This window comes from Populus nigra, chromosome 5 (genome assembly GCF_951802175.1).
Source record: "Populus nigra chromosome 5, ddPopNigr1.1, whole genome shotgun sequence".
Lineage (NCBI taxonomy): Eukaryota > Viridiplantae > Streptophyta > Magnoliopsida > Malpighiales > Salicaceae > Populus > Populus nigra.
This window is the reverse complement of record NC_084856.1, coordinates 21472976-21488327: the sequence shown is the minus strand read 5'-3', so window position 1 is coordinate 21488327 and position 15352 is coordinate 21472976. Positions and strand designations below refer to the sequence as shown.

At 35.0% G+C, this 15352-nt stretch overlaps 2 protein-coding genes across 2 annotated transcripts; both read left to right on the top strand.

Annotated features, from left to right (window-relative positions):
* The first annotated feature begins 440 nt into the window (after positions 1 to 440).
* LOC133693623 (sugar transporter ESL1-like) lies at positions 441 to 5284 on the top strand. The gene is made up of 18 exons (XM_062114867.1): positions 441 to 820; positions 1977 to 2039; positions 2227 to 2316; positions 2426 to 2485; positions 2575 to 2640; positions 2724 to 2789; positions 2880 to 2955; positions 3030 to 3094; positions 3185 to 3277; positions 3513 to 3596; positions 3696 to 3780; positions 3884 to 3927; positions 3999 to 4061; positions 4150 to 4209; positions 4324 to 4377; positions 4576 to 4635; positions 4750 to 4864; positions 4958 to 5284. Exons 1-18 carry the CDS (start codon positions 653 to 655, stop codon positions 5107 to 5109), a joined length of 1464 nt encoding a protein of 487 aa, XP_061970851.1. The 5' UTR covers positions 441 to 652; the 3' UTR covers positions 5110 to 5284.
* A 2430-nt stretch (positions 5285 to 7714) lies between these two features.
* Positions 7715 to 11350, top strand: LOC133694000 (probable LRR receptor-like serine/threonine-protein kinase At3g47570). Its single transcript, XM_062115399.1, has 2 exons — positions 7715 to 10625; positions 10783 to 11350. The coding sequence occupies exons 1-2, from the start codon at positions 7877 to 7879 to the stop codon at positions 11214 to 11216; spliced, it is 3183 nt and encodes a 1060-aa protein (XP_061971383.1). The 5' UTR covers positions 7715 to 7876; the 3' UTR covers positions 11217 to 11350.
* The last annotated feature ends 4002 nt before the right edge of the window (positions 11351 to 15352 follow it).

The following is a 15352-nucleotide window of genomic DNA, read 5'->3' as shown; positions in this document are numbered from 1 at the left end:
GGGGAGAAGTTCATCATTCTCAAGATTTTCAAAGAGTCTTTGTTTTAGAATACGATTTTTTCTGAATAGAAAAGTATTTCTTTTTCCATTACAACAAAGTTTTTCAATGTTTCCCCATTGATGACGATCCTTTATTCTTCAGCTCAGAACTCTTGAGAGAAAGAAAAACTTTTATAAGAAAAGAGATCCCTTTCTAGCTAAGATCACAAACCAAACTCCTGTGGCCATCATCACCGCATGATAATGGGCACGTTTGGTAATGTATTGTTTGGAAATGATGTTTTTTTTTAAAAAAATTATATTAGTATACTAAAATTATTAAAAAGACATAAAAAGATACAATTTAATATTTTTTTTAAAATAAAAACAATTTTAAAAAATATTAAATAGGTTGAACTGCATTAATTAATAAATAGGCTAGAAGATCAGTAGCTTGAGAAAAAAACAAACGTGCCTGCCTATTACTGGTAGTTGGAGTTTTGTATAGACATAGGATTGATTGGTAACTTACTGTATGCGAATATGATTATATGACCCCTCCAATACTTAATTCCTTCTGCACAGAAATCAGAATATTTTTTTCCCCGAGGTTAGCACTCCTGCCTGTCTTGTCTACCCTTCCTTGTGCTTGAGCTTCCAAGAAACTAAAGTAATGGAGGGAGACGGCATAGAAGAAGGGCTGGAATCAGCAACAAGCCCTCTACTTCTCGGAGATAAGAGCACCGGCAACACAACAACCGGCAACCAGCACTCCATCACTCCCGTTCTTGTCTTCAGCACCTTTGTTGCTCTCTGTGGTTCCTTCAGCTATGGATGTTCTGTAAGTATATATATACACGTAGTAGTGGCAAAGTCTGGATTTATTTAGTTTCGTTTATGATCGGTATTAGCAGAAATCTAATAGCTTTTTTTTTCCTGCCATATTCCTGTTCTTATTTTATTTACCTATTTAGTAAAATTTCAGAGAAAAATCCAAGTTCCAATAATCACCATGCACGAATTAATGTAATTCTAGTCTAAAGCTAAATTATTACTCTCTTCACAACTGAGATTTTAGCAACATTTATCCTTCATATTGAGTTGAAAAAACGAAGATTAAAGTCTAAACCTTGGATTAGCATGTCTCTTTGCTCAGCATTTTTTTTTATTTGCAAGAGCCCCACATGACGTTTGCTGTAGATGTAGCCACGTTGGGTTGGATAAGATAGGCCATAAAAACTTTAAGCTCGTAGTAGATTGTCCCAATGAGCATACTGTTCCATAGCTGACCTTGATATTCTCTTTTCTCGTGGGATAGTGACTCTATCGGTATTGTTGTAATTTATGTTTTTACTGTTTTGTAGTTAAATAACTTTTGCTTTTTATATTGATTTATGTAATTGCATCTTAATTTTTGATTTTATAAAAACTAAAATGAATTATTTTTCCTTCATGAAAACCTGGATTCCATTTATTATGCGGCAAAAATCAATGCCACATCGGTTTTAATAAACACAGTTTTTGAACTTACCTTTTAAATTCATAATCAAAAATATTTTTTTTTTAATTACAATAACAAAAGGAACACATAATTAGAAGAACATGAAGCAAAATTTGATTTATTTTTCAAAACAACTTGTAACATCAGACGGGAGGTCCAATACCTCAGTATAGCAACAAATTGCAGTAGCTAGAGTCGATTATAGAGAAACACGCAGCGGTGCATGCATTGCAAGGCTTGGTAATGGGAGAAATATTTGGATTTGAGATGCGCGCGCCCCCAGACGTACACACGCAGTTCAAAAAAAGAAAGAATTTGATTCCTTTTTTTCATTGCAGGTCGTTATTGATCTGATAGGGCATGCCTTTTTCAGATTTTTCCAGACATTAACTTGATATTCTCAAATGCAGTTTTTATCTCATTGATTTTATTTTCCTCGTTAAAATAGAATCATATTGTTACCTATTACGTTGACTTTGATGGAGTTTCTTGTCAGGTGGGTTACTCGTCGCCTGCTGAGTCTGGAATCATGAAAGATCTAGGCCTCTCTGTTGCAGCGGTAAGTACAAATCAAGCTAATTTATCTACTTCCCTTTACTTTTTAGCTCGTTAATAATGTTTAACTTAAAGAATTTCCAATCCTATTTGGTGAGACCATGCGTGTCAGTCTTTGCAAACTTAACTTTCGATTTCTATGCCCTGCTTGATGGTTTTTGTTTTTTTGGGTCTTTCTATACAAATTGCAGTACTCAGTTTTTGGCTCGATAGTGACAATAGGAGGGATGGTAGGTGCAATTTTAAGTGGGAAGATGGCAGATCTCATCGGTCGAAGAGGAGTAATTTCCTTAACAACATTACTTGCCCTTAAAATTTGAACTGTAAGAGATTTATCTTATTATGCCCTCAATTATTTTCAGCTAATTCGTTGTAATTTTCGTCAAGCAGACGATGTGGACATGCCAGATAATTTGCACGGCAGGCTGGCTTGCAATAGCATTTGCTAAGGTTTCTATTTCCTCTCCTCGCCCTTTTCTGTCTTTCTATCTCAATCACATAATACATGGAACCAACTGGCGTTGAATTCTTGTTTAAAGAAAGCTTGGTGTCTGGACATTGGAAGATTCTTAGTCGGAGTTGCAATTGGGATTCTTACTTATGTGGTAACTACACAAGCTTCCATTTCACCTGTATTCGATCATCGTGTCTTTGCTGCATGTTATGGAGTCTGCATTTTGTGCAACAGGTGCCTGTATATATTTCAGAAATTACTCCTAAGAATCTCAGGGGACGATTTACCTCAGCCAATCAGGTAAAATGAAGTTTTTGAATACAATGAAAATCAAATCAAGGATTTTGCTCCCAGTAGACCCTTAAATTTTATTTTGATTTTTGTGTATAGTTGTTAGTATGTTGTGGCTTTGCAGTAACGTATTTTGTTGGAAGTATTGCAAGCTGGCGTGCCTTGTCTCTTATAGGTAACTTTTCTTATCATCTATCTTTCTGAGATTAAAGCAACGCTAGCTTATACTTATTGTGATCTCATTTTCAGCTACTATTCCAAGCATAGTGCAAATTGTATGTTTATTTTTCGTCCCAGAGTCTCCAAGATGGCTGGTGAGTCCAATGTATGATATTGTTGCTACTGTTGTTATACACGGAGAGGTTCCATCTCGAGGCGAAATTGAAGCCTAAATTCTTCAACAGGCAAAACTCGGCCGTGAAAAGGAGTTTGAAGCTTCTTTGCAACGTCTTAGGGGAACAAATTCAGATATTTCTGAAGAAGCAGTTGATATCAGAGTAATTTTCAGCTTCATATATATCTTAAGAAAAAGTAGCTGCAGGATTTCAAAATTTTAATCGAGTTTTCAGCAAGGTTATTAAACCCAGCCCAGTGAGGTTGGGGTGGGTTGATCTTCGTCAATCTAAATTATATCATTTCAATTTATTTATTTTTAAAATCAAACCCCTTGGCCGCGTTTAATAACTTTGGTTTTTGAGTTCCATAACAAGAGATGACATTTGGTTCTTATAGGATGCTATAGAAATTTTGAAACAGACCTCAGCTGAAACTAGAACCTTAGAGTTGTTCCAGAGGAGATATGCTTATGCAGTTATTGTAAGTCTTGAATAAGGTATCTACTTTATATATATAAAAAAATTATCTTCATTTTTTTGTCTAATTACATGTTTAATCTGAATTCGCCAAATGGCTTAGGTTGGAGTAGGGCTGATCTTACTACAAACATTTGGAGGAAATAGTGCAGTGTCATATTATCTTGGCACCATATTTGCTAAAGCTAGTGAGTCTCTTCTGACTGAAATATAAACATGAATCCCTCGTATTAACCTACAATATTGTGGAAAAGGAAGACATAATATTGATTTTTGTGTGGTTTTCCGCAGATGTTTCAACCTCCTCTGGACCTATAATTTTTGCTCTTTTACAGGTAGATAAATGAATTTATTTTGTTTATTTTGCTCTGTTTATATCTTAATGACAGTAGCTAGTCTATTGCAGATTCCAACATCTGTTGCAACTGTACTCTTAATGGATTTATTTGGAAGACGGACACTTCTTATGGTTAGAACTCACAAGGGCAACGATTTACTTTAATTTTGATGAAGCTGATAATCAAGGTGGTAACCAAATCTACCAACATATTTTGCAGGTTTCAGCTACCACATCATGCTTATGCTTGTTCCTTGTAGGATTATCGTTTTGCTTCCAGGTAATTTGACCTGAAAATGGTTAAGTATATTTCCTTTCATAAGCTTTGTTGTTGTTTTTTTTTCTATATATGTTTTTGCATAATGCATCCTTCTTCCTTGTTTTTAATGAGCAGGAATCCCACAACCTGAAAGAGCTCACCCCAATATTGACTTTGGTTGGCATATTGGTATTTAATCTAGCCTGGAAAATTACCAAAAATTAAGAGTTTTTTCTATAAACAATTCAAATCCCATCTTTAGATTAATGAACATAAGTTCATACTTGAGTAGCTGTATTAATTTGTTCAGCTTTTATTCTGAGCAAATTTTCCTTCCAAGTAACACATAAATGTGCTCATTGATTAAGTAATTAATTCTATGAACAGGGTTTCGGCTGCGGTTTTGCCATAGGCATGTCAGGAATACCTTGGGTTATAATGGCAGAGGTATAAGTTATAAGGCTTAAACTTTTATATGTATGTACTTATAACAGAAAAACTGATTGGAAAGAAAAAAAAAAGGGTTTATAAGTTGAACTTAAGCATGCGTTTTCACTGCAGATATTTCCTGTAAATGTAAAGGCATCAGCAGGAAGCCTAGTGGTTTTAACCAGCTGGGCTAGTTCTTGGGTTGTGACATACACATTTAATTTTATGCTGGAGTGGAGTTCAGCTGGTGAGTTATCCCCTTCCCCCTCTCACCGCCGCATCCACGCACAAATTGCTCAATAATTTTTCATTAATATTCTGTGCTGGATATTTCTTGCAGGGACATTCTTCATCTTCAGTGGAATGTGTGCTTTAACTATTTTATTCGTATGGAAGTTGGTGCCAGAGACGAAGGGAAGAACATTAGAAGAAATACAATCAACATTAATCACTCAGATCCCTGGACAAAACTCGGTGATAGCGAAAACATAAAGATGGTGTTTAGCTTAACGACACTGTTTTAATGAGTATATTAAATTTTTCTTTGATTTTCTTAATGAACATGAATTTATGCAACAATTTTCTTTTAAGATTATTGTATGTTTTTAATTTATGAATACAAAATAAATAGTGAATTACATACAATAAATTGGTGGAATTCTGAGCATTTAGCCTTGATTCTAGAACTTGAAATAAAATGAATGAACTAAATAATATTTTTATAAGTATCTATCCTAAAAACAAAGAATTAAAATAAAAGATATTTTTGTATGTTTTAAAATATAAAATAAAAATCAAGACAGGAGGAGGGTGTCTAACTAGAAAGAAAAAGGAGAAGCTCAATTCTCAGAATTTTTCACAACAGAGTTGATGAGAATCTTTAAGGGTAATTTCTGTCTTTAAAAAAGCTTTCGGAAGTGCCAATTGCTAGAGAAATTTATAGTCAATTGAACGAAGAGTTAAATAATAATAATAATAATAATAATAATAATTTGGTGAAGTGTGAGTTATTTATATAAGCTCAGATCTCTCTACAAGAGCAGAAGGATCCCCAGGCAACTGATAATGTAATTTTCTCCTTTGGAACGAAGCTATTCGTACACTTCATTGTAACTTTATGCAAACTTCAAATTTCTAGCAGGATGAGACCTCACTGGCCAAGGTTATGCCTGCTGTTTCAGCTCAGCAGAGCAGCAGAATTCCTGTATCTCCTGCCACTTCTGTTGACCAAGTCTCTTCGTCGACTTTCACATCCTTAACCAGCAGAACTTCCTCTCAAGAGCTCACATTAGGCACTCTGCTTCAAGCTCTAATACTCCTTCTGAATCTCTCAAGTCCTGCGTTGTGAGCTTTATGATTTACAGGTGTTCTTTAGATTTGTTAAAGGAGCTCTTAACGAAATCCCCTGCACAAGTAGCCATATCAGCTGACCGCCTATTGCTGCCGTCCGGTTTGAAGAATTTAAAGAGCTGTCCTTTTCTAAATTCCTGTTGCTACACTTCCCTGTTCATCTTCCAACGTAAGTCCGGGTATTTATAAAAATACCAGTGTACGCAAAGGCAAGAACAGATAACCGTCTACTAGTGTTACCTGCTCATCATTTTCTACGAAACTCTCTCCATAAGCTTGAAATTAACTTAAACATTAGCCCGGAGAGTTTTTGTTATGAAACTCAGAGTTATAAATTTGAAATAATTTTATAAAAAAAATTAAAAAATAAATTTATAAAGTTTAATTTTAAACTAATACATTGTTGAAAAATTAAATTAAAAAAATTATTCAAAAAAAATTAAAAAATAATAAATAGAATTAACTTGGATTTACTTGTTAAACTCCCGATGTACGTCATGATATTGAAATAAATTTATATAAAACAATATATATATATATATATATATATATATATATATATATATAAAACCCCACTTCTAATATATAAAATATTAAATGTTAAAATAAAAAAAAATAAATTTATAAAATTAGTAAATAAGTCAAGAGAAATATAAAAAAATTAAGAGGCATAATTTTCAAAATAAAATAAAATTAAAAATAAAAACTAAAAAAGAAATAAAAAAGATTTAGTTGCTGGTGGGTGGAAAAAATAACTAAATAAAACAAAGAAAAGAAAGCACATAACTATATAATTTAATTGTATCATATTTAATAGCGTGTTTAGAAATGTAGTTATGATTGCTTTTTAAAGTGTTTTTTATTTAAAAAAGTATATTAATAATATATTTTTTTATTTTTTTAAATTATTTTTGAGATTAATACATCAAAATTATTTAAAAATATCAAAAATATATTAATTAAAAAAAATTAATATTTTTTTTAACATTTTTCAAACAGAGGAAAAAACGCCCTCCAAATGATAATGGAAGACATTTTCTTTGTATCTTCTTCCACATCTTCCACAAGATCAAATCAATTTCTCGGAACACCTATCACATCAAATTAGTGGAAAATAATAATAATAATAATAATAATAATAATAAATACCTATCACATCAGCGCACCTATGACAGCAATTTTTTTTCATGAATATGATGTAATCTTGTTCTTTTTTTATGCTATCTTTTACTTTTACATTAATATCGTAGAGGAAAGAGATAAAATGCTAAAAAAAATTCTTTATAAATCTAAATATCTCCTTTTTTATACAATATTTATTTAATGGCTCCTTTTTTATTTGGTATTTATCTACTAGTAGAATATTTAATTCATTAAAAACCCACTTAATTCAACCAAAAAAACCCACTAAAAAAAATCCCAACCATCAACTTAAATGTAATGTCAAGGTTAGACTAGCATGATGTATCATGCTAAATGATTTAGCTACCTTTCGTTTCTTAGATAATATGAAATTAATTAATTTAGTGCAAAAAAAACATAATTAATTATCTTTAAGAACAGTCGTTGAAAACATCTAATTACCTCTTCGATTGTAATTTTTTTTTCGGTACAACTTTATTTTTGAAAATTTTTAAATTTATTTTTATTATCATCTTCATATCACTGCCGAGTTTCGTACAGATTAATACCAGAAAGAAGGGGAATAAACAAAACAACTGTGAAACATGCAGATCGATACAAACTACCTACCATATTGACTTAGCCAGAAAAAAACAATCTGAACAGCCTCTCAAAGAAGCGTTATAGTCATTCGTGTTGACGTTTCGAGTGGTTTCTTGAGCTAGCCTTTTGGGCTCGGTCCAGGGCTTAGAAGATTTCCAGATGAGGTTCTCACCTTGTTCCATAAATGTACGGTAACCTCAGTGTTCCTTGTCTCAGTTACCCGATATTTTTCAGATTGTTTTCTTCTTTTTCTAGTGCCCTCAGAAACCAGAAAGTTATGGCTTTAGCATTGCGTTTTCGCTGTGTTGCTGTTTTAGTTTTTCTATTATCATCCCCAAGTGCACTTCCAGTGGTGAAGGTGAAGGCAGCTGCTTTGGATCTTTTCACTGACAAGGAAGCACTGCTTTCGCTTAAATCTCAGGTAACCACTGATCCTTCAAATACTCTTTTCTCATGGAACAACAACTCCAGCCCCTGTAACTGGACTCGTGTTAGCTGCAACGAGGTGAATCAAAGAGTCGTTGGCCTTGATTTGTCTGGCCTTAGATTAACAGGTTCCATTAGCCCAAACATTGGAAACCTATCCTTCCTTCGCTCACTCCATCTACAAGGGAACCAATTTACAGGAGTTATTCCTGATCAAATTGGTGCTCTTTCCCTTTTGAGCGTCCTTAATATTAGCTTTAACAGCATCAATGGTCCAATACCTTTAAACATAAACAAGTGCTTAAATCTCCAGATCCTGGACTTGATGCAAAATGAGATCTCAGGAGCAATTCCTGAGGGACTCAGCAGCCTAAAAAGCCTTGAAATCCTCAAGCTGGGTGGAAACAAGCTCTGGGGTACGATCCCACCATCTTTTGCAAACATTTCCTCTCTTCTCACCCTAAATTTAGCCACCAATAATCTTGGTGGAATGATCCCTGACGATTTTGGTCGTTTTAAGAATCTAAAACATCTAGACCTTAGTATCAATAATCTCACCGGCAATGTTCCCCTATCCCTGTACAACATTTCTTCTTTGGTTTTCCTCGCTGTTGCTTCAAACCAACTGCGAGGCGAAATCCCAGTTGATGTTGGAGATAGACTCCCAAATCTTTCGAGCTTCAATTTTTGCATCAACAAATTTACCGGTTCAATTCCATGGTCTTTGCATAATCTTACAAACATAAAGAGCATCCGCATGGCACACAATCTTCTGAGTGGATATGTGCCATCAGGACTTGGAAATCTTCCTGAATTGCAAATGTATAATATTGGCTACAATCAGATAAAAAGTTCTGGTGATGAGGGTCTCAATTTTCTCACTTCTTTCATAAACAGTAGCTATCTTAACTTTCTTGCCATCGATGGCAATCTTCTGGAGGGTCTCCTTCCGGAATCCATTGGAAATCTCTCGAGTTCTCTTAGAAGTTTATACTTGGGAGGGAATAGAATATATGGAAGGATACCTGCCTCAATCAGACATCTTAGAAGCTTGGCGTTGCTAAATATAAGCTATAATTATGTTTCTGGTGAAATTCCACCAGAAATCGGCGAGCTTACAAATCTGCAAGAGTTGCATTTGGCTGAAAATATGATATCGGGCAGAATTCCAAACTCCCTTGGAAAGCTCCAAAAACTGAATGAAATTGATCTATCTAGTAACGACTTGGTAGGAAGTCTGCCCACAACTTTTGTTAATTTCCAGCAGTTGGTGTCCATGGATCTATCCAGCAACAGGATCAGCGGAAGCATACCGAAAGAAATTTTCAGTCTCTCCAGTTTGAGTGCAACTCTGAACCTGTCCAGTAACCAGCTAACAGGTTCTTTTCCTCAAGAGATCAAGGGGCTCGAAAATGTTGCCGCTGTTGATTTTTCTCACAATCATTTGTCTGGAAGCATCCCAGATACAATTGGAAGCTGGAAGAGTTTGGAAAAGTTTTTCTTGGAAAATAATATGTTCTCTGGAGTCATTCCAGCTACTCTAGGTGACGTGAAGGGTTTGGAGATCCTTGACCTCTCTTCGAACCAATTATCAGGCATAATACCCAATAATCTTGAAAACTTGCAGGCCCTTCACTTGTTGAACCTCTCATTCAACGACCTTGAAGGACTTCTTCCTAAGGAAGGAGCCTTTAGAAATCTCTCTAGAATTCACGTGGAAGGGAATTCGAAGCTCTGCTTGGATTTAACTTGTTGGAACAATCAACATCGGAAAAGAACATCCACTGCAATTTATATTGTCATTGGCAGCATAGCCACAGTTGCAGTATGCTCAGTGATAGCAGTTTTGCTGTGTGTAAGGAAAAGAAAAGGGAAAATTATGCCAAGGGCAGATTCAATTAAGCTTCGGCATCCCACAATCACTTATAGAGAACTTCGTAAAGCAACTGGGAGTTTTGACACTGGAAATCTGATAGGGAAGGGCAGTTTTGGGTCAGTCTACAAAGGTGAACTTGGAGATGGGACTGTTGTTGCAGTTAAGGTGCTTGACATCGAGAAGTACGGATCCTGGAAGAGTTTTTTGGCTGAATGTGAGGCTTTGAAGAACGCAAGGCATCGAAATCTTATTAAACTAGTCACCTTATGCTCAACTATAGATGTTAAGGGTTTCCAATTTGTGTCTTTGGTTTATGATTACATGCGTAATGGGAGCTTGGAAGAATGGATTAAGGGAAGCAAAAGGCGATCAGATGGAGGCTTGTTGAATATTTTGGAGAGGTTAAATGTGGCAATCGATGTTGCTTGCGCTGTGGATTACCTGCACCATGACTGTGAAATTCCAGTAGCGCACTGTGATTTGAAACCAAGTAATGTGCTTTTTGACAAAGACATGACTGCAAAGGTGGGAGACTTCGGTTTGGCTAAATTGCTGGCAGAGAGAGGAGCTGATCAGCAGCCAATAACTTGCACAGGTGGCCTCAGGGGCTCTATAGGATACATTCCTCCAGGTTAGCAAATTAACTTGATCTTGGAATCTCAAATTGTTGTTTGAACAGTGTGTTTCCTTGCATGCGCCTCTGTTCTTACTTGTGTCTATAGATCACTTGTGTTTATACAGTTCCTTTACTTTATTGCATTTGAGATGTATGGACATATTCTTTGCAGAATATGGTTTAGGATTGCGGCCATCAACTTCGGGAGATGTTTACAGCTATGGAGTTATGCTGCTAGAGCTGTTCACAGGGAAGAGCCCAACACACGAAATCTTTTCTGGAGGTTCAAGCATAATCAAGTGGGTGCAATCAGCTTTTCCTGCCACCATAGAACAAGTAGTGGACCCTGAGCTACTCTTATCAATTCAAGATTTTCAGCATGACGCTCAATCCATGAGCCCTGAAAAACAGCATGAATGCTTGATTACTATCCTTGGTGTTGGGCTATCCTGCACGGTTGATTCTCCTGATCGGAGAACTAACATGAGGGACTCTCTTCTCAAACTGAAAACGGCTAGAGACACTCTTCTCAAACCACCGCTTGACCACAAACCAGATCTTGACTTGGAAGCTGGAATTGGCAATAGCAGCATGAAGAGTTTCTAGATATTTAGCTGGTTCACTCTCTGTTTTATTCTGTGCTTGTCTCTAATTGTTCTTCCTGGTTCATGTTTTATGCTTTTCAAGCCCCATGTTATATTTTATTTTGTTTTATAGCACATGGAATATAATTACCAACATGCTCTAGCAAGCTGTAACTAGCACATTTCTATTAGTTACAGTACTTTTGGTTACACTAAAAATGTACAACCCACCTCCATCCCCTCCGCCCCTCTTTCTCTACAAAACAGCTTACCTTCATCTCCTCCCTCCATGCGCCGAACACAAAAAATTAGAGAGAACCACCTAAAGTAATCATACCCCCCACGACACAAACCTCCTTGCTATCTCTCTCTCAATTTTTTTTTTGTCTGAAAAAACAATAAATATTATTTTTTTAAAATATATAAAATACATTAAAATAATTTTTTTTATTTTTTAAAATTTATTTTTAATATCAGCACAATAATTTAAAAATATATAAAATTTAATTAAAAACAAAAAAATTAATTTTTTAAAAGCATTGTCCAAACAAGGCCTTTTTAAAATAGCCCACCTCCATCTCCTCCCTTCATCAAACTAAAAAAAAGAAAACCATTTAGGTGGTGACCCAGTGGTAAGAGCTTGAGATCAAGGGGTTTGCTTCCTCTGTGGTCTCAGGTTCGAACCCTGTGGTTGCTCATATGATGGTCACTGGAGGCTTACATGGTAGTTAACTTCAGGACCCGTGGGATTAGTCGAGGTGCGCGCAAGCTGACCCGGACACTCACGATAATAAAAAAAAAAAAGAAGAAGAAGAAGAGACAAACACTCAAAACAGAATCATGAAGGATTTGGTGATATAAATTGGGCTCCATATTCAATCTCAGGAAAACATATGTTAGGCCATACGTGTGGGGTATGTTAACAGTTCATGACTAGTCAGCAAAATCAAACTCACAAAAACATGCTCATATTATCCTGCAATGCAGCGAACTTCATCACCCTGCGTTTGACCTTATCAAATTATCCATTATGGTGAGGAGAAGCCTTGGCCCTTGCTGGAATCCAAGTGCTTGTTGGTCACCTCAACAATGAAGATCTTGCGCCACCAAAATACAACATCTCAACCCTAAGACACACAAATATTGATAGATACATTCATTGTATGACGAAAATAAAATTCATTAATTACTACGGGGATGGCTTATAGGCACCCTCTCAGAAGAGGAATATACACAAGATTCCCAAGAAAGGGAATTTACGCTGCGACCATAATTGGATTGTATTCGCAAGAGTGAAGATAAAACCATAGGTGAACATCTAAGAGCATTCAAAAGTCCTTACGATAATCTAGCAGCCATTGGGAAACTAGTATCGGATAAAGAGAAGGTCTCCTTTCTTCTTACAAGCCTTGGTTCACAATATGAACCTTTCATAATAACAATGCTCAAGCCCCCAAGACCAAGTTATTCACAACTTGTCTCTCATCTCCAAAGCTTTGATCAAAGTTACAATTGGTTCTCTGGAAGAACACACAAACAACCTCGGCAATTTTCTCATCAACTTGTTTTTTTTAGGCAACAGAAGAGAGCACAGCAACTCTCTTCGCCTACTTATGGCAAACACCAGTCCTTTAATTTAGCATGACGTGGCTTCCAAGCACAACAATCATAAGGTAACAATAAAAATCCTAACGATGTTTTTGTTTCCAATTCCAGGCCTCGTCGTTCTTCGTCACTAGGTGAACGCAGGACGACACCTGCAGAAAAAGAGATGTATCGTGAAGATAAGTGTCAATACTATGATGTCAATGGACATGTTGCAAAAATATATTGGTGGCTGCTAAAGAAAGCAACAACACAGTCTGATATTCCTCAAGCACTAGCAGCCCTAATGTTAGATAACATTGTAGCTAATATAGAATGAACATCAAACACTGTGCATCCAATGATCATATGACATGTAAGGTAGATGTACATACTAATCTTAGAAGCTATAAAAAAAATGATGTTATAATTGGAGATGGTTCATCATTGCAAATTAATGGCATAGGTGATACAAATATAAAGCAGATGATTATCATGTTACTATTAAAAAATATCTTATTTGTTCTTGAATTAATAAGAAACCTACTGTCAGTCAATCAACTAACAACTCAGCTTCCTGTAAATTGTGAATTTTCTGACGAGAATTCTTGTGTTAATGACAGAACAACTGGACAAAAATTGATGACAGGAGCACGTAGAGGGGACCTTTATGTTCTCTCCAACTTACCAGAACTATACTTCTCAAGCAGACACCAATCAAGCACTGTTGAAGTATGGCACCAGCATTTGGGACACCCTCAAGCATCTACTCTACAATTATTGAAGAATAAAGGATTTGTTAATGTCCTAGGAGCTTCAAAACTACAACTAACAAGAGAATGACTTCATATTTTTGTGCAAAAGGTATAATACATCAGGTATCATGCCTTTACACTTCTCTGGAGTTCCTTTATTTTTTTGTGTTGAAGCATTGATGACTACTATTTATTTATTTAATTGCCTTCCTACATCAGCACTCAGCTTTGAAACACCATATTTTAAGTTGCATAAAACACAACTAACATACACTAGCTTAAGGGTTTTCAGCTCAAAATGCTTTCCTTGCACATAGGACCCAAAGAAAAATAAGTTTGATCCCAAGACAATTCCATGTGTGTTTGTCGGATACAAGGACAAATACAAAGGCTATAAATGCTTTAAGCGTAGAAATTTCTTTATGTCACACCATGTTGTGTTTGATATTGAAATGATGTTTCCTTAAAAAGAGTCAAGATCTAACAAGAAGACTCCTAGGAATTCTCATACCATGTCAGCCTTTGATTCCTGGTTGCCTTGAAGACGGTCAAGAAGACTCCTAGAGAGATAAGGTTGATATTAATTCCTAGCGAGATAAGGTATTTAATCCTCATAAATTGAGAGACAAGGAAGTTTCTTTTTGTGATTCTATCAACAAACAATAGAGAAAAAAAATTGGGTGACAAAAGAGATAAATAGGATGTTTTACCGTGTAAATGTTTTTCAAAAGGATTTTTATTTGAAAAGATATTAAAAAATATTTTTTTATTTTTAAAAAATTATTTGTGATAAATAAAAAATTATTTGTGATATCTACATATGAAAATAATCAGAAAATATTAATTTAAAACAAATAAAAAAATTTAAAAAATAAAAATAAACGGGAAAATACATGCAGTTTGTTTGTGACAAGCTGACTGTACAAGATGAATGTTACAACTGGGCATAAAAATCGCAAATTTTTTTGAAGAGTTCCTGCAATAAAGGATTACGCAGTGCTTCCATAACGAAAGGATTTAGAAGATCAATGCAAGATATTCTCAGCTAACGTACTAACAGTTGTCAACAAGTTGATCAAGACAAATTCTAGCTAGTTTATTTATAATTAATTGGGACTTGTAACATTAATGAACGTCTCTTTTTTTTTTCTTTTAAAAAGAATAAACATCCAGTAAAAAACAATAAAAAAAGTCTCTAACTGCAACGTCTACTTTTTTCTCCTTTTGTATCGAAAAATATCTCAATGGAAGTGTATTATATATTGGCCGCAAAGACTGTGAATGGCTGAGTTCCATACTCTACAGCGACATTGGCATTATGCCAAAGATGAAGAGACATTGATAGTCACACATGAGGTCTTGGCCTAATAGTGGTTTGCACTTAGATTTGAATTTTATTCTACATGTCTGTTATCTCTGCGGTGCCTTACATATTTATTGGGTTTGCAGGATGTTTAGTAAGTCGTGTGATCAGTCGTGGTGTGCGCAAACTAATCTGAATACCCATGTAAATGAAAAAAAAAAAAAGAGACACTGATAGTCTGTACGTCCATGGTTTGGATAAGCCAAGCAAATAGAGATGATGATTTTTTTAAGAAATGTTTTTAGTAATAATTTAGGGATATATGTTGTGATAGTAAATTGTAGATGTGTGATCTTTTTTTATCACAAAGATTCAAATATCAGATAAGGCTGTTAAAAGTTTTAAATTATCATGAATTTAATTAATTTCTTTGTGGATGAGGATGGAACTAGAATTAATTTCATTTTATCTCTACGAAGATAATGAATTAAATATATCAAACTTTGAATTAAAAAA